The following is a 24,037-nucleotide window of genomic DNA, read 5'->3' as shown; positions in this document are numbered from 1 at the left end:
AAACCTCATGAAGAGCACTTTCTCTTAAGAAAAAGGTGAGTTGTTTTACCAGCTGACCCTTGGCTGTTGGCATTCTGAAACCCAGGCAAACCCAGTACTGAAGGTCAGTACTCTCTGTGGAGTACACGGGAAAGGTAACAGAAAGTCTGCCGGGGTAACCAGAGTGCTTGGTGAAGTCTCAGAAGGCTACAGAAACGAGAAACAGATGAGGGGAGTTTCCCATCATGGGTGATGTGAAAACATGACAAGTCAGAGGAGCTGACTTGTCTTCATCTAAGGGAGGGCAGAAGCCTCTTCTTCGTCTGTTTATAAAAAGAGAAACTAGCCTGCCCTGGGGGTAAGAAGACAGTGTGTCTGCTGTGGCCTTTGTGAGGCAGGCTCTGGACTTGAGTAGGCGTGTGGTTCCCTTCACCGCGGCAGCCCTGTTGCTTGCAGCTGCTCTCAGGGAGGAAGTTGCTGTTTGCCTGGTTCCCAGGGCCTCCCTGCAGCGAAGGCCCATCTGCTGCGGGCACAGCGAAAATGCCTACCCAGAAGGTCCCAGGGTGGCTATGCAAGGCAACAGGGCTGGGACACCGGTGCAGCGGATACTCGTGTCAGGGTGGATTTCTTGCCGCCTAACAGAACACACTTTCTCAGACTTGTAGGTGCGCCGCCCACCACGTTAGACACGCTTTCACAAGCGCGAAGAAGACAGTGCCCTTGCCTTTGAGAGGCTGCAGGTGCGGGCACGTCTCACACGACCCCTTTGGAATAAACTCCCGAACTTACGAGGCATAAGAAATGAGAAGAAACTCAGAAAAAAAATGTAGGTAGCTGGAATGTAATCTATTCCAGTGATACAGACTCAGAAGGCGGCTGTAATTATATCACAGGGGTCCAGACTCAGAAGATGGTGCTGAGATGGGGCAGGAAAGAGTTCTGAAGAAAAAGTAAGTAGGCGTGATGGCTTTTTTTTTTTTTTTTTTTTGGTGAAAATTAGGGGTACGGGTAAAAACAAGAGAGGCGGTGGGGGAATGGAACAGTCTGTGGGTGACGCGTTTGGGCGAGGCCGCTTGATGAGGAGGGCAGCTGATACAGACGAGCGAAGCAGGTTTGTTCCCATAGCCTGCCAATTTTTATTCTTTAAAAAAGATTGTGTGTGTGTGTGTGTGTGTGTGCGCGCGCGCTCATGCACGTTTGTGTAATTGGGCCGTGTACACGAAGGCACAGAAGCTGCCATCAGACATCTCCCCCGTTACCTTCCACTCTGCTCTTTGAGAGTGGGTTTCTCTCGGAACCTTAGAGAGGACTCACCTCTTCAGCCAGACCAGTGAGCCCGGGGATCCACCTCCCCAGCGCACAGTATCCAGGTGCAAGCGTGGGGCCTCCTGCTCGTGCAAGACCTTAGCCGCCTAAGTCATCTCCCCCCCGCCCTGTATTTTGGTTCTTTAGCATTAAGCAGCATTTAAACCAGTTCAGTCCAGCATTTACTACTAGGTACTAGAATGGGAAAGATACAGAGGTAAGAGCTCATCAGTGCAAGAAAACAGATGTGAAACTGGGAATGATGGCTAACACAGGAATGAAAAAGGCCATAAAGAGGGGGAAAACAAAAACAACAGGACATGATAACCAAAAGAATGCTCACTAAGGACTGTGTAACACAACACACAGTCCGTGTTGAATCACTGGCCCCGGGAAAGTCACGAAGAGAGAAACAAAAGCTAAAATCCCTCCTAGAGAGAGAAGGTTTCTCCGCGGAGCTGAATGATGTACTTGCTTTTCTTACACTGTTTCTCCCTGTCCCAATCATCACCCCTGAAAGGTGTGTGTGTGCACATGAGTGTGTGTGTGTAATGCTCTTCCTAATCTCCATGACACTGAAGTTTCCCTTTAAACCAGCAGGTTCTTCTCGTGGACCAAGAGACAGTGAGGCGCGTGGCTCTGCTGTCCTCTTCCTTGGAACACAGAGGCAGGGGGCGGTGGTGAGTTGTGACTCCTTCCTTTCTCGGGTGCTCACCCCTGATGGTTTTCACGGTGCTTCTGAGTCTTTCATTTCAGGGAATTGTGATCTCTTAGGGTTTACGCCACACTGGTTTAAGTATTTCGTGGCAAGTCCATAAACGTCTTTAGCTACCTGCTGCCCTTTTTCTGTGTGACCTTCATTCCCTTCTCCAGCTCTCTTCCTACAGAGTAGACATGAATCAACACTGCTTTCACGCAGTAGCTTCACGCCCTGTTGCTGTTCAGTATCTATAAAAACGTGGACATTGAGTAGATTTGTTAACATTAAACAAGGTTGTTTTTTTTTTCTTCTTTCGTCTGAGTTCTGCTTGCTTGAGTGGTCTCCTCAGGAAATGGCAAATAGCTAAGTGGGGGTTTGAGGTTTCCCTTTCTCACAGTGCTTCTGCACCTTGAGAGCAAACTTTTGAGCACTGATGCGGACTTTAAAAAAAAAATTCTGCACAATCAATCATGGGGGGCCCAGCCCGGGTGCATATATCTACAGCGCAACTCTTGCACCCAAGGTTTAGGAACCACCGAAGGGGATGCAGGCACAAAGAGTGTAAGAGCAAGGGGACCAGGAGATCTGCTGTGAGATTGTCCCCAGAAGTGACAGGGGAGGTGTGCCTGTGACACCTCAACAGTTTGGTTGCCTGAACAAGAGACCTGAACAAGGACAACACCAATGGACATCCTGACACGGAAAAATGAAATCTCGTGCCGCCTAACCCCAGACAAGAGTTACAGGCAGCGGAGGGATGATGAGAGCCTGCCTCTGAGGACAAGCCTCCCAACTGGTTATTCAATACCAAGAGGCCAGCCCTGAAGTCATATGCATTCAAGCAGCACTGAATGACTCGGTCAGTTGTATTTACATATTTGTGTGTGTGTGTGTGTGTGTGAACAAGAACACTCAAAGAGGCCAGGAATTTGAGAGTGAGTGATGGGGTTAGAGAGAGGAAAGAGGAGGGGGAGGTGATATAATCATATTTTAATTTTAAAAATTATGAAGTTCTAATAAGACACCTACATACAGATACTTGGGTTTTAGGTAAAAAAATATATCAGCATCTAAGAAGGTTTTGCTTTCTTAAAAAAAAAAAGATTTTTTAAAACATTGTATGTCTGTGTCTGTGTTTGTGTAAGTGAGTTCAGGTACCCATAGAGTCCAGAGGCTTCAGATGCCCCAGGCTGGTTTTGAACTCACAGAGATCCACCTGCCTTTGCCTTCTGAGTGCGGGGATTACAGGTGTGTGTCACCACTGTCTGACCCGTCAGTAATTCTTGTTGCAGCAGATCTAATGTCATCTCTAGCTCCTTTGGGTGCCAGGCATACATATGGTATATGTATAGACATTCATGCAGGCAAAACATCCATATACATAAAATGAAAATTTTTTTAACACTAGCAAAATTATTTCTTTTTATTTATTTACTTTTTTTTTTCTTTTCTTTGAGACAGATTTTACTGTGTAGACCAGGCTGGCCTCAACCTCACAGAAGTCTGCCTGCCTCTGTCTCCTGAGTGATTAAAGGTATATATCACCATATTTCAAAAGCAAACATTCATGAAAGCCAACCATGCACGAAAAAGCAATAAGAAAATCAAATAATAAAATAAAGTGATTTTAACAGATATGACTACCCATGTGAATAAAGCTGACCCCCCAAAAAACCATAGGTTATTAAATGAAAATCCCAGTGTTAGAGATAGGCTACTCCCAGTGAGTTGTTAGACAGGGAGACCTCTGACCCTCAACACACACGCACACACGTGCACACACACGAACACGCACAGCAAGCAGTTGCCACCGCTGCTGGGTTTCCACCAGAACGAAGACCTTGCTGCCAAAGGTGACTCGTGCTTTGGTTGCCGGATGTGCTAAAATCAGGCTGGTATTAAGAAGCACCCTTCCTGCTCGCTAAACGCTAAACCGCACAGTGCTGAGGTGCTCTGCAGGCTGCTGGGGGAGAACTGTCACCAACATTGTTATTTGGCGGTGGACACCGTTGCGACCATACCTACTGGCCGGATAGCAGGAGCTCACTGGTGCAATGGCAGCGGCACGTCTGGCGAGCAGGTAACCAGCGGCTTTCAGATTGGATTTGATGTCGTAGGAATGGTACCATAAATCTGGCTAAAACCTTTGGCTGGGGAAAAACAGCAACAACAGCAACCAAACAAAAACCCCTCCGGCTGGGGAGGTCATAGGCCCTTGCAGGGCGTCTGCTGCATTGCTAAATGGACGTGATGAGCCTGTGTAATTGTCTCCTGAATAACGTTTGTCCATTGACCAGTAATGCTTTCAGTCTGGGTCAGAGGACTTTCTAAGTTGGTAAGCAGTGACTGTAGAGGCAACTGGTCAAAGTTCTGAGAAGAGGTGACTGTTGAGTGCTCAGTGACAAATGGGACATCTGTACCACCGTTTACCACTCTACCCAAAACACCAGGGAACACTGACAAAGAAGGGGCAGAAAGGGCGTAAGAGCCGAGGGAAAGGGTTTGAAGAGGTAGGGAATGTTGATTTCTGAGTGTGACTTGGGTGCTGTGCTCTCGAATTCGCAGAAGCTATGCTCCTGGCACACGATCTACACAGAATTGAGTATGCCAGTACTGTCGAAGAAGGGCAGGGGCTTCATGTGGCCCGACTCCCTCCTGAAGATTCAGGTGCAGTTAACGGTTGATGGGGTAGGGAGAGACGTTCTCTTCAGTGCGCAGACCCTGGGAAGCTATGCATGCTTCTGTAAACAACCCTAAGGAAACCCACTGAGATTCAAAAATAAAAAAGGCCTGAAAGTGGAAGGCAGGGGTTTTGATTGTGTTACGTGGATTTTTGTTGATAGCAGCTCCTGAGAGGAATGTCTTTTCTGGAGGCAGCAGCTGTCAATAAAGATCTGATTGGCCAATCAGCTGGGCAGAAGACTAGGAAGTGGAAGGTGGGACTTCTGGAACTCTGGGAAGGGAAGAGAGAAAAGCTTTTGTCTGGAAGACAGGTGTGGGTTCTGGGAGGATATCTGGGCATGTGGCTATGTGGCTGGGCGAGGCAAGGTGGACGGAACTTAGGTGAGATAGTTTAGAGTCTGCCTAGCTGAGGCCTAAGTTTTAAAAATTTAAAAGGTCTTGGTGTCTTTATTTAAAGGCTGCCCTCGGGCTTAGGTTTTTTTCTTCATCAGGAGATATAACCCATTATCTACAGTGCATGATCATTGTCCGCTGATTAAAACCCTCATAAGAGGGCCCATGATCCTTGTCTAAAGGAAACTGCCTTATACAGGGGTGTGGTTGTTACCAGCTGAAAAAAAAAAAATCCTGTACAGACTCTGAGAAGGTATAAATTGGAGCCCACAGACACAGAGAGATTGCTTTGCATTGCCTTGCTATACTTCACTCCTACAGAGAAAAGCTCAGAGAACTCTTCTTGCTGCTTCTGCTTCTTGTGTTGCTGCTACTGATTGATATTGCTGTTTGGTGCTGGTTCCTGTTTGCTGTTTGCTGGAATCCTGATCATGAAGAGAGGGATTCCCCCCAGAAAACTTATTCTAAAAAGGTCAACATTGCCTGTCCCTACTAACCTTTCTCTCCTACCTAAGATTGGGGGTTTGAAGGGAGGTAAAGGCGTTTAAGAATACTAAATAAAGTAGGTTTTACAAAATCAAAGCCTACAGGTGGAGCCTTACGTTGGGCGCCAAAATGTTAATTATTTTTATTAAACTGTTTGTTTCTCTTAGTTACTTTATTAACCTGGCTATCACACAAATAATTGAGACTCCATTATATTATTTTAACAAGTTTCACAGCACAAGAACTGAGCAGTTATTACTTTATTCTTAACCCTCTAAGCTAATTTGGCTTCCTCCCAGAATATATACGAGAGATACTTTCACTTTGTAGCTTTCTTTGCTGGCCCCTCCTGGACATCTACTCATGCCTGAATCCCCTACTTCCTCCTCTAACTCCTTCTCCTCTGTCAGTCAGAAATCCAGCCCTATTCTCTCCCCTGCTCAGTGACTGGCTGTAAGCTGCTTTGTTTGCATATCAGGAGAATATTGGGGAGCAGTGTTTACACAAAATTGAGACAGGAGATTTTTAGAACGAGGATTGCAACAGTTATGTGGAGTACAGAAATCAGCATTTGAATTACACAATAATTTTATGCCTACTTAGGGGATATTTGCGAAGAGGAAAGGGATTAGGAGTTGGGGGGGCAAGAGAGAATAACAGGATGAATGGGCAGAGAATGTGACCAAAATACATTAAGTACAATATGAAAATGTCATGATACAATCCATTATATATGACTGATATATAATAATAAACACATTTTAAAAAGATCTCTTCCTCCCTTTTTATGGTCTTCTGTTTTCTTGATCTTACAGATACACACACACACTTTAAACCTAGATTCCTCATTTGAGAAAAAAATAAAATAAAATAAAAATGTAATAGTTGTTATTCTGAGTCTGGCTTAAATTTCATATTTTCATGTAATTTTATTTATAGTTAACTTGGGATTTCCTAAGTATTTTATTTTATTTTTGACAGGGTCTTGATATATAGTCCAGATAGTTCTGGGATTTATAGCAAATTTCCTGACTTAGCGTTCAGCAGGCTGGTGTTAAAAGTGTATACCACTAAGCTCTGAAGAAGTTTGTATTCTTTTTAAAAAGAAAGTTTCCTGCGGGGTGCTGTGGCACAGTCCTGTAATCCCAGGACTCTGGGAGGCAGAGGCAGGTGTATCTCTGCCTACTCTACAAAGCATGTCCGGAACAGCCAAGGCTACACAGAGAGACCCTGTCTTGAAAAACCATAAATAAGTAAATAAGTAGATAGATAATAAGTGATAAAATTTCCCCATATTTTGTATGTCTTAAAATAGTCAAATATTGCATTATCTACAGTAGCAAGAAATTTCCTTTTAATGCTAGATGAGAATAGACACTGTTCTGTTCTCAGGAAATGTTGCTGAAGAATTATGGTTAATTTTAATTTATTTGAACTCTAATTGAAATCCTTTATTTGGAATATTAACTTCAGGTTGCCTACCAAGGGCTCAATGAAGAGGATGCAGCATTTTTTGTGTTCAAAATCGTGATTTTTCTGAAGAGATTTTGAATAATGCAAACCAGCAAGGATTGCTAATATACTAAATAGAGGAAGTCCTAACTACAACTTTTCCCATTTTTTTTCCTTGAAACTAATTTTGTAACATACTGTTTGTTGAACTTCCTCCTTTAAAGATAATATATTCACGTGGGGGTGTTTTTCGCGCTGAATTAGTTGTTGGGTGGATTTGTACCCATTGAAGAGAGAATTTATGCAAACGGAGAGGTGGGCTCGTTCTCTGGAACAGCCTGCCTGTCAAGGCACAAATGTCTGTAAATATGGACGGTGAAGCAGGGTCTTTTTCGAGATCGTGGCTATAGGATAAAAATGTCAAAATGTCTTCAAGAGAATCAGTTCTTCGGGGTTTTTCTCTCTCTCTTTCGTTTTTCCTCCCTCACCTCTCTCTCGCTCACTTTGTTGCCCAGGCGTCTCAAACTTCTAACGTGATCCTCCAGCTGGGTGACACTCCTGAGCAGCTAGGAGTGCAGACGGCACCGCCGTGCTCAGTTCTCTGGAGACATCCTGACCTAGAATCTGTATCACTCCCAGCAAGGTAGGTTTTAGTTTTTGTTCCTTCGCCGCTTACTGGCAGTGTTGTGAGGACACCGTGCTAACGGCCTACCAGGTGCTTCTCCTGCAGAGAGCAGTGCTCTCCGGGTTGACAGAGTTACTAGGTCTGAAGAGGTCCAGAGACCAGCACTTCCCTTATTGGGGGCCACCACTTCCTCAGACCTGGGAAGCAGGGCGCTCTGCTTCTTCCTCTAAAAGAAAAACGTGAGACCTGTCTGGGCGGCTGGACGGGTTCTGAACCAAAATGCCTGCTTGATGGGCAGAGGTTTGCTGTAATCGGTCATCGGTCGATTTTATCTGCAGGAGGCTTTGGGGCGAACAGTCCAGGGAGAAGATAGGTGACTCCAGTGTCTGTCTTCTTGCCTGCTGGGGTGCGACAGGTGTCACCCAGGCCTCTGTGCTCACTGGGGGCCCGTGGAAAGCTGAACTCACTTGGGTAGAGCCATACCTTCTGCCTTATCTCCGGGAAGCCAAGGGGAGAGGTGAGTGCTGCCTGAACGTGACGGAGTGGAACGGTCTCCAGCCAAGCTGACCACAGTTTATGTTCTGGTTAGCCTCTTATTTGTTACATTTGAGCTGCAGCCAAATTTCTTTGTTGAGAAAGGAAGGCGCTAGGGCCCTGGAGGGAGATGATGGCTTTGTTGTGTGACCGCAGAAGCTAGTTTCATACTAATTTCCTCCCCGGCTTGTGATGAAGTCAGTAAACCACAGCCTCCACAGCGTGCTGCGCTCAGGCAACAGCAGCAGCTTTTTGGTCTGGGCCAGGACACATATCTGACATGCCCTCCCTTAATCCGCTCATAGACTCTCGCTCTGAGGAATGGACCAAAGAGAAATCCTGCAGCAGTTACTGAACGAGGCCCAGAAAAAGAAGATTAAGAAGGAGGAGTTTGCCAATGAATTTCTGGTGAGTTCTGTAGTGTTCCCAAGAGTAGCTGGTTGAATTATTTGACAGTCTGTCGTGGTCCAGCCTGTTTAGACTCAACTGCTGTAGGGACGCCGTGAACATCAGAGCCTGGGGCAGAAAGGAGGGAGACAACCGAAAAACGCAACTTCTCTGGGTTTTGTTGTGTTTAGAGTTTTCTCCAGGTATGATGATTTTCGTGTTGGGTTTGCTGGTTCTTTTGAACCTAACAATCCTGAAGAAGGTATATACAGGTGTGTGAGTGCTAGTGCTTTTTGAGTGTCTGGAGAAAGCATTTGCATTATGAGTTATGCTTCGAATTACTAATGTTAATTGGTACCAAAAAAGAAAGAGACTAAGAGTAACTTTTCATGTAGGGTGATATTTTTAGACGACAGGTTTTTGAAGAACACCAAAACTATCACCCGCTACTTTTTTTTTTTTTTTTTTTTTACTCCTTTCCCCTTTGTAACAGCAAGTTGACTATCAGAGCAAGCACTTTGTTTTTTGTTTTTTCCTTTTTTACGATAACTGGATTTCTTTAACTTATTTTGTCTGAAGAAGTAGACTGGGTAGAGTGGGGAGTAGAGACAAGTGAGGACCACGGAGTACAAGTTACCGTGAGAACAGGGAGACTGAATGATCCAGAAGAGCAATGAATCTCCTCCAAGGGAGCCATAGTTGCCAATGGGATGAAAGCTGGGCAGGCCATATTCACCCCATGTCGGGCACATCAGATGATGTGGTATGTGAGACACCTGCATGATTTTGGTTTTTTGTTTTACTTGTATCAATGTGTAGCTCCGTCCGGCCTAGAACTCTCTATGTAGATTATGCTTGGCCTCAGACTCACAGAGATCCTCCTGCCTCTGCCTCCTGAGTGCTGGGATCACAGGCGTGTAATACCACACCAGCCTGGTGTGTTTTGAAATGCTTCTAGGTGGTGTTTCATAACTATAAGAATGTTAAGCCTTAGCCCTTCAGCTTTGAATTGAGGAAAATGAAGAGAATTGTTTTGGTCATCATTCAAATTACCAAGTATTTAACATGCCCCCGAAATTACCCTAAATCTTTGTTGGTTTCTAACTTACAAACTGAGGATAATAATTTAGGTCCTGTCTGTCTTCATCGGATTACTGTGATGATTACACATCAGTAATTATAATAAGTAAATGAGAACAAGGTAATAGGGAGGTGCCTAGAGTCCTGGTTACTTGGAAGGCTGAGGTGGGTTGAATCGCTAAGTTCAAGGCTAGCCCAGGCAACTTAGAGGGATGTCTCAGAAAGGGGATCATTCAGTAATATTTATTGAGCATTTACTCTGTACCAACCTGGTTCCTTCACCCCAAGACACAATGCTAAATAAAACGTCTTTGTCTTCTGGACCAGACAGTAGATGAGAAAACACTTGTTGAGCAGGCATCATGATTAGGTATCACAGGAGGCCTACCATCTAGCACGTCAGCTTTGATGCTATGATATGCTGCCAGCTCAACTTGCATAAGGTCATGGTGTTATAAAAATCTACTCTTTCTGCCACAAGTCCTCAGGGTAGATTTGCCACGGGGTGGAATAGCCCACGTGTCTGCTTAGATAGGTGTCTGCCTTTTGACTGTGTTCTTGAGCCAATTTGTCAAGATATGGAGGGGAAAGTGAGCTGAGAGGCAGTGCCAGCTTTGTCTTATTTTGGTTGTGTTTCTCAAAACTGAGCAGACTATATCTCTAATATTTAACCTCTTTTAGAGGTCATTGTAATCTCTCACCAAACTGAGGCAGCCGCCTCTTGACTGCTTTCTCCATTTCCAGCCTTTTCTTTGGTTAGTTCTCTCAGACAAGGTTTCACTACATAGCCCTAGATGTCCTAGAACTCACTATGTAGGCCAGGCAAGCTTTGAACTCCCAGAGATCCACCTACCTTTGCCTCCTGAGTGCTGAGATGAAAGGTGTGCACCACTATGCCCGGCCCCTACCTGGCATTTTAATAACTGGTCGTGTTTTTCTCAGTTTAAGAATTTTTTGTAGCTTGTGTTTGTTAACTACTTGTGGTTATGAACTATGGTATATATTTAGAAAACGACACAAAATGTGTGAATACAGTTTTAAAGGAACCCCTTGCCAGTGTAGTCGCCACTTAGATCAAGAAATACGGAACTGTCAAACTCCAAAAGAACCCCAGCTGTCCCTTCTGCAGCAGGCCTCTCCACACACCTCACCCCACCCCACTGAAGGGTACATCACCATCCTGGCTTTAGAGGACTCATTTCTTTGCTCTTCTAGCTCCTGATTTTTTTTTTTTTTTAATAAAACCTTGTTTTGGGGCGGTGATTAAATGGAACCTCACAGTTCACTGACTCATGTCCTCCAGTGGAAAAACAAGCGTTTCACCCTCGGCCCCACCTAAAGGTTCAGCTGAGACACCAGATGTAGCTTTGGGGACAGGGGTTGTGGGGAAGTGGGGCCAGATTCCCAGCTCCGCCCAGGGAGATGCTGCTGTTCAGTGAGAAGCTTTTCCGTCTGGCTACTGCCATGTCCGTCCACCTTACGTTTTTGGTGTTTTCTCAGGGCTTGTCTATGAGATTTCAGAACTGGTTCTGATACAAAGCTGCTGCTAACTGCCTTTGTAGCAATTGTCAAATGGCATTTATACTTATGTGTCAATTTCCTGTGTGATAACTGCCCTCCTACAGAAAAAAAAAAAAAAACCAAAACAGTCCAAAACACAAAACCTAGTTCCTTAGCTCAGATTTCAGTCCCCACTTCTCTTTTGTTGTTGAGTCTTTTATATGCATTTTGTGCCTGCCCAGTGCCTATGGAGTCCAGAAGAGGAAGCTGAATCCCTTGGAGCTGGAGTTACAGGGGGTTGTGAGCCTCTGTGTGGGTGCTGAGAACGGTACCTGGGTTCTCAACAGAAGCAGCAAGGGAGCCATCTACTGAGCCATCTTTCCAGACCCTTCTTTTATTGTTTAAAAAAAAGAATGAAAATCCCAACTGTTCTATTTTACCAGTGAAGACTCAGGAGCCAGATGCTAGGGTGAAAACTTGCTAGCTCAGAGATGCAGAGAAAGCACCCAGCTGACCTTCCTTCTCAGCCCAGATCCAGATAGAAAAGACCCCAAAAGCTCACTACCTCAAATGACAGCCCAGGAGGAAAAGGCCAAAAAGCCCAAGGCCAGAGTCTTGCTAGCTCAAAGCCTAAAAAGCCAGGGAGCTGAGGAGCTGGAGCCTAAGCAAAAGCCAGAGCTCAAGCTAAAAGCTCTTTCCTGTTCTCCACTCTGTCTTAACTTAAATATTCCTCAACTCAAAGTCTCTCCTACTCTTTAATCCCTGTCAGCTGGTGTCTTGTTCTGCCTCTTAATCTAGGGTTAACTTTATTAAATCCTGTGTACAGAGAGCTCTGAATTAAAGGTGTGTGCAAGGGCTGGTGAACCACACCATGATCACCTGTTTATAATAAAAAGTTTTTGGATTAAAGGTATGTGATAGGGCTCAACCACACCAAAGAAACAGGGTTTTACAGTTCACAATTTTGGGGTTCACAGTGGGATCAAATGTCCTGCAACATTCTTTCTTTTTACATTAAAAAATGCAAAACAATGTGTGTGTCTCTCTGTGTGTGTTTCTGTCGGTGTTTGCATGTGTGTCTCTGTGTGTGTTCACACACATCCATGTATTATAGCAAGAGTATGAAAATAAGAGAACAACTTGAAGGAGTGAGTTTTCTTCCACCGTGTGGTTCCTAGGGCTTGAACTCAGGCCGTCAGGCGTGACGTATCTTTCTGTACTGCAATATCTCTGACTCTCAGTTCCAGCTTCGGCTTTGCTTGGGTAACCTTGTAAGAGTGCAGCCTTGGTAATTGATTTGGCAGACCTGCTGTGGCAGCAGATAAGTGCCATGCTGCCTGTGTCTTTTCCTAACGCCAATGCTGTTTTCTATGTGTGCTGTTTGCTTTCTCTAGCCTTAGCCATGCCTTGTGGTCCTCTTATCCTGGCTAGCATTTAATGGTTGTTTCTGTCTAAATCTGGTAGTCATGTCCTAGCTTTTTGCTATCCTCTCCTCTCTCCTCTTTCTCCTTCTCTCCTGATGGTGGAGCTTGAACCCAGAGTCTGGCACATAGCCAAGCGAATGCTCTACCACTGAGCTATGTCCTCAGCCGTGAGACACTTCCTTTTTTCCTTTCTTTTAAAATATTATTTTAAATGTACGAGTGTTTTGTCTACATGTGTATTTCTATACCAGGTGCATGTCTGGTTCCCATGGAGGCCAGAATACAATGTTGGGTCCCCTATAACTAGAGTTAACAGATGGTTGTCAGCTGCCGTGGTGCTGGGAATCAAACTGGGATCCTCTGGAAGAATGGCTAGTGCTCTTAAACTGCTGAGCCATCTCTCCAGCCCCAAGGAGCCTTCTCAACCCACCTGAATAGATCAAAGCATCTGTGATAAATACTTGTTAGTATGATCTATACTTTTTTATAGCCCTTACCACAATTTCCGTTTGTAGCGTATTAGCATGATCACTGCTTTCTTATCAAATTGAAACTTCACAAAGGCAACGTTCAGTTCATATTCTGTTCTTGTCGTATTGGTACCCTCCATACTTTGTACAATGTTTAACATATAGTCAATGTGAGGCATAGACAATAAAACAGTTTGCTGAAAGACATACAGTTCTGGGCTGGCAAGATGGTTCAGTAGGTAGAGGCACTTGTTACCCAATCCGATGGCCTAAGTTGGATCCCTGGAATCCACATGGTAGGAGAGACCTGACTCCCGTAAGTTGCCCTCTGACCTCCATGCATGTGCCGTGGCACACATGCCCTACCTCCTACTGACTAAACAAGCACACGAATGTAATTTAGAAAATTTAAAGATTCACAGTTCAGCCGTCGGCTTGGCAACAGAGTGCCCCCCTGGCACACTTGAGGCCCTAAGTTCAACTCCCCAGCACACAGCACACAGTCATAAAACTAAAAGTTCAAACAACGCACTAGTTAATATCGTAACCTGTGCCCTTGCTGCTCGTCAGCTCTGCCTCCAAGTGATTCACCGGCCTTAGTGCTTTAAACTTTTGAAAATTTAAAATATAACATATATATACAATGAATGCTTTAGATATAAGCATCATCTTCACAGTTAGTAATAGAAACAGGCACTGATATATGTACCCCATCGATGAGGAAATAAGATTGTTGGGCTGTAGATGTGGCTCAGGTAGTCCAGTGACTGCATAGCATGCAGGAAGCTCTGGATTAATCCCCGGGGCCCCACAAAACAGGCTTGGTGGTGTATGCCTGCATTTGAAGCACTTGGGAGGTAGAGGATCAGGAGTTCAAGCTTATCCTCAGCTGGTCTATGTGAGACCCTGACTGGATACACACACACACACACACACACACACACACACACACACGTGCCAAATACACAGAGACCCCCTGGGTGTTCTTCCTAATAACAATAATACCTTGAACCTCCCTGCCTCCCCCCACAAAAGAGAAAAGACAGCATTATTTGAATACGCTTTGGTTTTTCTGCCTGGTTTTACTTGTTTCACTAAATGGCACTTTTAAACTCTGCTTTTAAACTGTACGGAGATGAAATTGTGTCAAATGTCTGTGACTTATTTGAAAAGCTGATTAATTTTGTGGCCTGCAGCTGCAGCTTAGTTTCTTTCTAGTTACTGTTGTAAATTCTGTCAAGGTTCCATAAATGATCTTCATTGTAAATGTAAATACTGAAGGTTGTCAAGTAGTCACTGGGTGTTTTTGTTTGCTTTCCTGCCTCCCTAATAAAACACTCACCAAAACCGACTTGGGGAGGAAAGGGCTTATGTAGATTAAACTTGTGGGTCGCGGTCATCATTCAGGGAAGGCAGGTCAGGAAGTCGAGGCAGGAAGGGGAACAGAGGCCAGGGAGGACACTGCTCACCCTGTTGTCCTTTTGGCCTACCCAGGACCTGCCCAGGAGCCACAGTGCACAGTGTACTGGACCCTTCCACATCCATCATTCACCAAGAAAACGCCCTTCAGACCTGCCCACAGGTCGACCTGATGGGAGGGTTTCCTCAGTTAGCGTTCCCTCTCCCCAGAAGATGTTAGCCTGTATTAACCTGACAAAAACTAGCCGACACAGCTGGTACCACCCGTTTCAGCTCTGCTGGTCTCAAAATGTGGCTTTATTACTGCTTTTGCCCTAGTTCACCTTTTCCTTTCCTTTCCTCCCCTCTCCTTCCTTCCTTCCTTCCTTTCTTCTTTCCTTCTTTCCTTCCTGGCTTTTTTCCTTCTTAAGTTCTTTTTTTAAATTTTGAGACATGATATCACTAAGTTGCTTAGACAGATGCAATCCTTCTGTCTCAACCCCACAAGTAGCTGGATTACAGGCTTGTGCCTCCTGGCCTGGCTGAGATTCTATCTCTGTTATACACAGATTGTCAGATCCAGGGCTTTGGCTCTATTAGGCCAAGGCTCTGCTACTCAGGCCTTCAGCTACATCCCCAGCCTTGTCATTCTTCACATACTCCAAGCTTTTGTCATATGTATTAATTTTTATTTTAAAGTTATTTTTATTTTAGTTAAAAAAACAATCCCTAAAACTGTTGAATACCATTTGAAAAAGAGAAAGTGAACTTTATTTCCTGGGGGTGAGGTATTTTTTTAATAGAAAATAGGAATATTGCAGTTATTAAATATGAAGAAATATTTATTAAAAATGAAAGATCCATTGAGTTCTAATAAAAAATCCATTTCTAATGGCTGGATTCAAGTGCTAATATTACTAAAGTGTGGCTGGCATTGTCATAGCTTCTGTAGATTTTCTCTGTCATAGACAAACCAGGAAACATCTTGGTTCTATGTTTTTGCAGTCATGATACTAAGCAACTGGTTATGAGCACAGCATCCCTGCATAGCAAGTGCTCAGACATTTGTTGTGTTAAAACAATTCGTAAGGATGAGCTTGTCACTTGAACATACCAATATGCCTTTATTGAAGTAAATGCTATATTTATTAAGGTGCAAGACCTATTTTATTTTTCTACCACCAGAATAAACATATTTACCTCTGAAGCCGGTTTCTCCTAAATCCATCTCCAGCATTTTGCTTGAGACCATCAGGTCCCATGTTTTCAGTTATTTTTCAGGATAGTTTTGATACATTATTGGCATTTCCTCATATTTCATACCTCATTTAAACTTCTTGGTTATTTGCTCCAGTTTAGCTGCTGGCTACCCAGCTCCTTCCTTAGCCAGTGCTACGGAAGACCCTGGCCTGCCTTGCTACAGATGACGGTGTATCTGCTCCGGCTAGCCTCTGTGCCCTGTTTATAGTCCTGCCCGCGAGCTGCAGAGGTCTACACTCCTGGTTCCACTGCATTCATGCTTTCTTGGACTAGCTCGGCAAACCATCTGTATTCACAAGGCGTCAAGAAGGAACCTTGTACAGCTCTGGAGACAGTCAGACTTTGGTTCCATTCTCCCCTTAGTAGAGGACCATTTTTTTTTTCCTCTCCATAACTTCTGTTATGCCTTTTATATACTAGCTTCTTGAAAATTGTGGCTCATGTAAATGAACCAGGTTATGAAAAAAATTGACAAGACTAGGATTCCCAATGCCAAACAGCCAAAATCTGATTCAAATTCAAGTACGTAGCAGTGTTGCCTGGTGCCACTTTCTTTGGGGCCTCGATTCGGAACACATACATGCTTGGTTCACACTTAGCCTGCCAGAGCAGCCATACAGCAGCACCAAACACTGCCTGAAACTCCTCTGCTTGGATTTGACTAAAACCAAATGAATCACATCTCATTTGTACGTACATTTCATTTGTGTGTGCATTTTTTTTTTTTTTTTTTTTTTTTGGTATTTCAAGACAGGGTTTCTCTGTGTATCCCTGGCTGTCCTGGGGACTCACTTTGTAGACCAGGTTGGCCTTGAACTCACAGAGATCTACCGGCCTCTGACTCCAGAGTGCTGGGATCACAGGCGTGTGCCACCACTCCCAGCTACAATTATTTTTTAATTGTATGCACACAGTTTTGGTTCTTAGAAACATGATGGTTAACTATGGAAAACAATGACTTAGTGCCTTCCACCATTATCCCGGCACGAGTGTTCATTAGCACATCTTTGGATTGTACATCATGTTAAAATATGGGATTTTAAAAATTGTGATTTTTAAGGTTTGAGTTGCTGTTTGAGATTCATTAAGACCATTAAGTAAATGAAGTTTTATTTGAGATTAGGGTAGAATTTCTGAAATTTTCTGATAGAACCCTCAACATGCTTCTACCATTTTTGTACTGCATATTCGTAAGAAGTGGCTTTCTCAGATCTGCTTTTTTTAAAAAAGATTTATGTATGTATGCATGTATGTATATATATATAATATCTGCCTCGGCCTTAGCCAAATATTATATATATATAAATATATATATAATATTATAAAGATATATATAATATCTGCCTGTGTGTACGCCTGCATGCCAGAAAAGGGTACCAGTCCTCATTATAGATGGTTGTAAGCCACCATGTGGTTGCTGGGAACTGAACTCAGGACCTTTGGAAGAACAGCCAGTGCTCTTAACCTCTGAGCCATCTCTCCAACCTTCAGATCTGCTATCATAAAATCAAAATATTGCTCAACTCTTAAAACATTGAAGATACTTTATATCCTGCAGTATCAAATATTCAGCCAAGCTTTAAATCTTTACGTGTGTGTGTGTGTGTGTGTGTGTGTGTGTGTGTGTAGTGTAGTGTGCTGTGAGCAGGTGGCAGACAGAGGAAAACTTTCAGAAGTGGATTCTCTCCTTTTACCATGTAGGTCCCAGGAATCAAACTCAGGTTGTGAAGGCTGGCAATAGGTGCCTTTTCCCACTGAGCCATGTTGCTGCCCCAGACTTAATCCTTAGTGTAGAATTAAAGCAGTGCCTCCGTTCCACTAGCATGACAGTGCTCACTCTCATCCTTAACAAATATTAGGATGCACTTTGCTCTCTGAGTAGCACCATGGTGGTTGGCGAGAACAAGCGTCTCACAAAAGGCATTAGAAAGGGACCCAACGCCTCTGAGAAAAAGGTATGGGACGGGTCTGATGCTCTTTGGGTGGATGACACCTAAATGAACATCTGTACAAAGTCCCAATTTATTTCTAATATCAGAGATCAGACCTCTACTCTTGCCTGATGCGTCTAAAACAAAAAGGGGGAACTGTAGAGAGCTGCGGAATGCTATGCCTTAAAGATGGAGCTGGTTTCCGCCTTCCACCTTCCCGATGGTGAGTGCTCTCTGTCACGAACAACTCCACATTTGGCTAAGGCCGAGGATCTGGCTTGCTTCCATGTATGTGGACCTATCCGCATTGCCCCCGTGGCACGCCTGGGTTGGCTACCCAGAGGCTATTTAAGCTGTGGGCTGGCTTTCCCCGGGGTCCGAGGATTGTTCAATGTTCCTGAATAAACTGCATTGAAAAAAAAAAAAAAGAAAGGGACCCAAGAAGAAAGTGACCCAATGATGGGAATGATGTGACAGCATCAACTGTGTGCAACAGCGGAACTGGAAAGCACTTGTCACAAGGACTCAAGGAAGCAAACACATCTGATGGCCTCGAGGGCCCTGTGTTTGAAGCGAGTCTTGCTGCTCTGCAGAATGATGAAGCTGCATTTAGAAAATTCAGGGGAGAAACCATCTAGCTTCCACAGCACGGATCTTATCCAGGACAGAATGTGTCAGATGGCCAAAAAAAAAAAAAAAAAAAAAGGCAGAGTGTGCCTAAGGCTCATGCCAATAGCAAGACAACCAGTGGTCATTAGCTTCATCTGATTTATGTTGGCTTTATTAAAAATTGCAAACGATATGCAAGACCTCCTTCATTCTGCACCGATAGGTCTGATTGACCTGTTGGAGATGATGCGGATTATGACCTGGGAGGTACAGACAAATTACTCAGAGAAAGTGGTTAATAAGGTGCCTTCAGACAGTAAGAAAGCTTGCCAATATAGCCTTTTCATGATGTTTTTGCTAGAAAAGTGAAATTGCAGGAGAATAACTCTGAAGTGGGAACGCTCAAGGAGCTTTGTGGTGAAGGCAGTAGTTTAGAAAGGCTCCTGGTGATGAGACAGGTGCTAACAGCTGAGCAAACGGATGGATATGAACCACTAGTCAACAATCTCTTCAAAATAAAGAATTTTATTTTTACAAAAATACAAAAAAGTATATGCTTTATTATTCTCATACTTTTACCTATCAAAAGGACAAAACTAAAAGTGTGTAAATAATTTAAAAGGAGCTGTTTATTTATATATACACACATATAAGCACTACTTAGTTTTTAAAAAAATACTACATAAGTCAGACCTTTAGGTCCTACCAGAAAATAACCTTTTCCCTTAAACTAGAGGTGATTCTATATCCTGAATTTTATGGTTGTCACATTTTAAATTCCTTTATAGTTTCACCGGTAATGAAGACTTCTCTAAAAACAAAGCCATAACTATAAGATTCAGATTTTAACAGTGATAAGTAAAAGGACTATTTATGAATACATAAATAGCAGCACTGTATACACACACACACACACACACACACACACACATCAGTGGTTCTCAACCTGTGGGTCATGATCCCTTTGGAGGATTGAATGATCATTTCATGGGGCTCACGGAAGACCATCAAAAGCACAGATATTTACATTATGTTTCATAACAGTAGCAAAATTACAGTTCTGAAATAGCAACAAAAATGATTTTATGGTTGGGGGGGGGTCACCACAACAAGAGGAACTGTATTAGAGTCACAGCGTTAGGAAGGTTGAGAACTACTCAACCTTGGTATATATCAACGGATTTAAAAAGATGAAATTTTCATTGATTGTCCGTATTTGATTATACGCCTACTTTTTATGCCTGTATATCTTGAATCACATTAAAACTCCCAAGTGAAAGGAGTTGTGGGTTGAAAGAGTTCAGCGTCTTCTGTCTTGTACTGTAGCATCCTGTTTCAGGCCAAAGCTACTACAGTCTTGTGATTTCTGTTTTACTTTGTTTGTTCCCTTTTGGAAGTGAATTAATTTATTTACTGGCACTTGAGAAGAACCTGCATAAGACGTGTCTTCGCTCGTTGGCTCTGTGAGCAAGATCTCCATTCTGTTCTGGTTTCTTGAGAGAACATGGACTCGAGTCTACAGACACAAGGGACCACTGCAAGCATGCCGAGTCTGCTCGCTCACATCTCCCACCCTAGTTCACCCTGCAGAGACTGATAGCTTAATCTCCCAGGGGCTTTTCCATCAGTTATTCCTGACAGTGCCTCTTTGGAGGACTAACGAGCCCTGCTTTGTGTCTGGCAGAGAAACACCTTGACTCTCTGACCTATTCTTTCTTCCCAAACCTCCAAACCCCTAGTCGTCCTGCTTTTTACCCTCTACCCTTTGCTTTTTGCTTCAGAATTCCCTTGTTTCTGCTGTACTTTATCAAGGTTTTTTTGTTTTGTTTTGTTTTGTTTTTGTTTTTTTCTGTTACATTCTCTGCTAGAGTCTGGGAGCTTTGAGGTTAGCAGGAAGAGAAGAAGACGTGAAAGGAGGATTTGAGGGTGGTCTGACCACAGGTAGACGTCAGGGGAAAAAATTAAAGTTTTTCCACACTTCCTAAGTTAAAAGTTGTGTAGGTATTTCCTGTATGTTTAGCTGAGTATCCTCTGTCATCAGTCACATGACTCCAGGAGCAGCAACAGAAAGCTCCACTCTGAAGGTTACAGTGAAGACCAAACAAGCACGTATTACCTGAATGCATAATCTTTATCTGTGGCATTTCACCCAAAGAGTTCTTTCAAAAATCAAACCCAGCAAACCCCCAGGCTTTGCCCATGACCTTCTCCTCCAGAAGCATTCCACAAGCAAGGCAAAGTACAAGAAAGGAAAAAAAAATTAGTACAACCAAGATGATGTGCGGACTCTGGAAACTGCTAGGAAGGATTGCTGGGGGACACTTGTCAACAGTCATAGAACTTAGAGCAACCTAAAAGCCAATCATTCTGAAGGAGGGTAAGAGCAGAGACGGGGGGAAGTGGGTGGAACTTCAGGGGAAGTAGCTTTTAAAGTTTTAAAATTGTACTTATTTGGGGGAGGAACAGGTGTGTGGCGGTAAGATGACAATTTCTCTCCTTCTGTCACACAGAATCCGAGGTTAGGTTCAGGCATCAAGCTTGCCCGTGGCTGCCTTTACCTGCCTATCCACCTCACCAGCCCACCACAAATATTTTATGGTGTTCGAGGTGTCTGTGTCCTGTTCTGAATTAAATTCCCAAGCTCGTCCATTAGCATAGCCACCTTAGTGTCTGAGGCTCTCTTGCCAAGTCCAGCTCTGGAATCATAGGCATTCAAACCATGGTACAAAACCAGGATTCAAGACTTTTCAGTGTTCCTGGTCTGGATTCAGTAGGCTTCCTGTGTCTTACCAAACCTAGAAATAAAGAGAATAGTCACTGGAGAAATACATACTGGTACTTGTGGAGCTGCCAAAAAAAACAGTGCAGACTGGCTGTTCTAGTTCAATTCTTGACTAGGAAGAGTTTATATTTTGATAGAGTGGGTTGTCATAATAACTAAATGTTACCTTTTTTTTTAAATATTACTTATTAAAAATCTTTTGAGACAGGGTTTCTCTCTGTAGCCAAAACTCACCTGGAACTCCCTCTGTAGACCAGGCTAGCTTTGAACTCAGAGATCTGCCTGCCTCTGCCTCCCAGAGTGCTGGGATTACAGGCGTGGGCCACCGCACCTGGCTGGAAAATAATACTTTAATTAAATTCCATATAGTGGAATAGTGATAGTGGTAGTCTGAATTCTTAGCCACTTTCTCCCATTCTCCCTGAAGACTGACTTGGTCACCAAATTCCCCTGAGACAATTACAAATTATTATTTAAAAAAAAAAAAAACCAAAAAAAAAAAACCAACAACAACCAGAGTCTTGCTATGTAGCCCTGGCTCATCTAGAACTGAGTATGTGGACTGAGCTGGCCTCAAACTCATGAAGGCCTACCTGTTCTGCCTCCTGAGTGCTCGATTAAAGATGTGGATCACCACACCTGACCCTCTGAGCCAATTTTGAAGCCTCATGATGAATTTGGATAATTTGTTGGATCAAAATTTTATATTACCATCACTTCTTTTTGTCTCCCTCGCCGTGCTATTGGTTTGTTGGACTGCATTAATTCTGGACAAGTAGCCAAGAAAAATGATCAGATCTTATCATTTCTGACCTCACATTTGGGTCTATAGTGTAACGCTAAAACAAACAAGCAAACAAACAAAAAATGGGAATAATTTTAAGGAATTATTTCACCATTCTAAGGACTCTTGTCCAATCACATTACAATTGTCACTGCCTGTCTCAGAACATATTATACCTAAAGAATATGATTCTGTTTAGATTATTACTTGCTGGAATGGTAGGCTTAAGGTTTGAGTCACATAAAAATGATTTGGAACTGAAATTTCTGAAATTTGACAGTTTTAAAGAGTATATTTAACTTAAGCTCCATTTCTACTTAGAAAAAAAGTGATCTGAAGTAAAAATAGAGATGAATGGAATTTAGTAATTTTCCTGTTGACACTGAATAGACCCATTAAAGAAAGTAAATCATGCTCTTGGTATCTGTTCCACGGGTGGAGCACAGAGCTCACTTTAGAAGTTATTTGGTTTTTTGACTATTTAGCAGTTTCAGATCTAGGTTTTACTGCCTGTGACTCAGCTGCAGTGTGTTCTCCACTTCTCCAAAGTCACTGAACTATGCCAGCATTATTTCCTGTCCTCAAAGAAGCCCCAGAGGATGCTAAAAGGGTGAGGGTAGAAAGTTTGAAAAGTGGATAGCTTCTTACCTCCTTCCTTGTGTGCATGTGCCTGCCTGCGTGTGAAGGCACATGCATTCACACATTCACATGTGCATATTCGTGTATGTGGTGCACACGTGTGTTTGGTTGTACATGCAAATTTATGGAGGCTATCGGGCAACCTCGGATGTCTTTTCTTAAGAATCATCTGTTTGTTTTGTGAGGCAAGGTCTCTCCCTGGGATCTGGGGCTGGTCAGTGAGCTCCAGGAATCCACCTGCCTCTAACTCCTCAGCACTGGCACTGCAAATCTGAGCTACTACACTTGGCCTTTTTACTTTTAATTTTTGTTCATTGTTTGAGAAAGGGTCTTTCTGTTTCCTTGGCTGGCATGGAACTCACTGTGTAGACCAGTCTGCCTCTGCCTTCCAAATGCACATTTCACCATCCCCAGAACACACATGGCTTTTGTGTGGGTTCTGAGAATCAAACTCGGGTCCTCCTGCTTGGAAGGAGTACTTATTTTACCAAGTGAGCTATTTTCCTAAGCTTCTTACGTCTTTCTTAGGGAAAAAAGAAAAGAAAACCAAAACTTATTCTTGGAATTTCGTTACAGAAGCTGAAAAGGCAATCTGCCAAGTACAAGGCAGACAAAACATATACTACAGCTGTGGCTCAGAGGCCCAAGAATATCAAGAAAAACAGATACAAGGATATTTTGCCCTGTAAGTTCCATTTTTTTATGTGAACTGTACTTGCTTTCAATTTTAACCATCCTCCCTCCCTTTTTAACCAAGTTCCTAATCCTGACTAATTATACTATTTATTAATAGGAAAGAACATTTATTCATTCAATTACTTGTTCACTTGTCAGACACTTGTAACAAGCACTATTCTTGAGACATGACCTAAACCTCTAGGAAACACTTCTCAGTGACACCACACCTTTCTCTTTGTTCCAGATGATCACAGCCTGGTAGAGCTGTCTCTGATAACTTCTGATGACGATTCCACTTTTATCAATGCCAACTTCATTAAGGTAGATGGAGGGGAAGGAAAAACAGTCCAGATTTCTCTGAGCTCCCAAAAGAGGGGACAGGGAGAAGAGGGTGCTGTCTGTAGTCGCCTCGTGTGATTTCTATTTTTTCTTTTTCTTTCTTTCTTTCTTTCTTTCTTTCTCTCTCTCTCTCTCTCTCTCTCTCTCTCTCTCTCTCTCTCTCTCTCTCTCTCTCTTTGGTTTTTCCATACTGGGTTTCTCAGTGTAGCCTTGGCTGTCCTGGACTTGCTTTGTAGGCTAGGCTGGTTTCAAACTGAGAATTTGCCTCCCCGAGTGCTGGGATTACATTTATGTCCCAACACGCCTGGCTACCTGATGTGATTTCTGTTCCCCTTTAGGGTGTCTATGGACCCAGGGCTTATATTGCCACCCAGGGTCCTTTGTCTACAACTGTCCTGGACTTCTGGAGGATGATCTGGGAATACCGTGTCTTGGTGAGAGCAGAACTGCTTCTGGTACTTTAGGAGAAGGGGCATGATGCCAGGGTGTGAGTAGGGCTTCCCGGCTGTTAAAAGCAGCGCTTTTCTTATGGCTTGATGAAACTGCAGAGTTCGGGTATCTTTTATCAATTTTACAATGTGCTTGTTCGAGGAAATGAAA

General features: G+C 43.4%; 1 protein-coding gene across 3 annotated transcripts in view; it reads left to right on the top strand.

The window, feature by feature from the left end:
- The first annotated feature begins 485 nt into the window (after positions 1 to 485).
- The window catches only part of Ptpn22 (protein tyrosine phosphatase non-receptor type 22), a 53,065-nt gene continuing 29,513 nt past the window's right edge, over positions 486 to 24,037 (top strand). Inside the window, exons 1-10 of one of the 3 annotated variants that reach the window (XM_060392946.1) lie at positions 486 to 929; positions 1,885 to 1,964; positions 2,508 to 2,843; positions 3,446 to 4,064; positions 7,513 to 7,640; positions 7,961 to 8,139; positions 8,462 to 8,564; positions 22,997 to 23,105; positions 23,343 to 23,419; positions 23,776 to 23,871. In XM_060392946.1, coding sequence (XP_060248929.1) covers positions 8,478 to 8,564; positions 22,997 to 23,105; positions 23,343 to 23,419; positions 23,776 to 23,871 — 369 coding nt within the window. In that variant the 5' untranslated portion in view covers positions 486 to 929; positions 1,885 to 1,964; positions 2,508 to 2,843; ... (2 more) ...; positions 7,961 to 8,139; positions 8,462 to 8,477. Of the gene's footprint in view, positions 930 to 1,884; positions 1,965 to 2,507; positions 2,844 to 3,445; positions 4,065 to 7,315; positions 7,641 to 7,872; positions 8,140 to 8,461; positions 8,565 to 22,996; positions 23,106 to 23,342; positions 23,420 to 23,775; positions 23,872 to 24,037 lie in introns of those variants that run through there. The other 2 variants (XM_060392947.1, XM_021634212.2) reach the window with 2 other exon arrangements.

Source organism: Meriones unguiculatus, chromosome 10, assembly GCF_030254825.1.
Source record: "Meriones unguiculatus strain TT.TT164.6M chromosome 10, Bangor_MerUng_6.1, whole genome shotgun sequence".
Taxonomy (NCBI): Eukaryota; Metazoa; Chordata; class Mammalia; order Rodentia; family Muridae; genus Meriones; species Meriones unguiculatus.
Note: the sequence above shows the minus strand (reverse complement) of the source record. Positions and strands in the feature narration are given on the sequence as shown.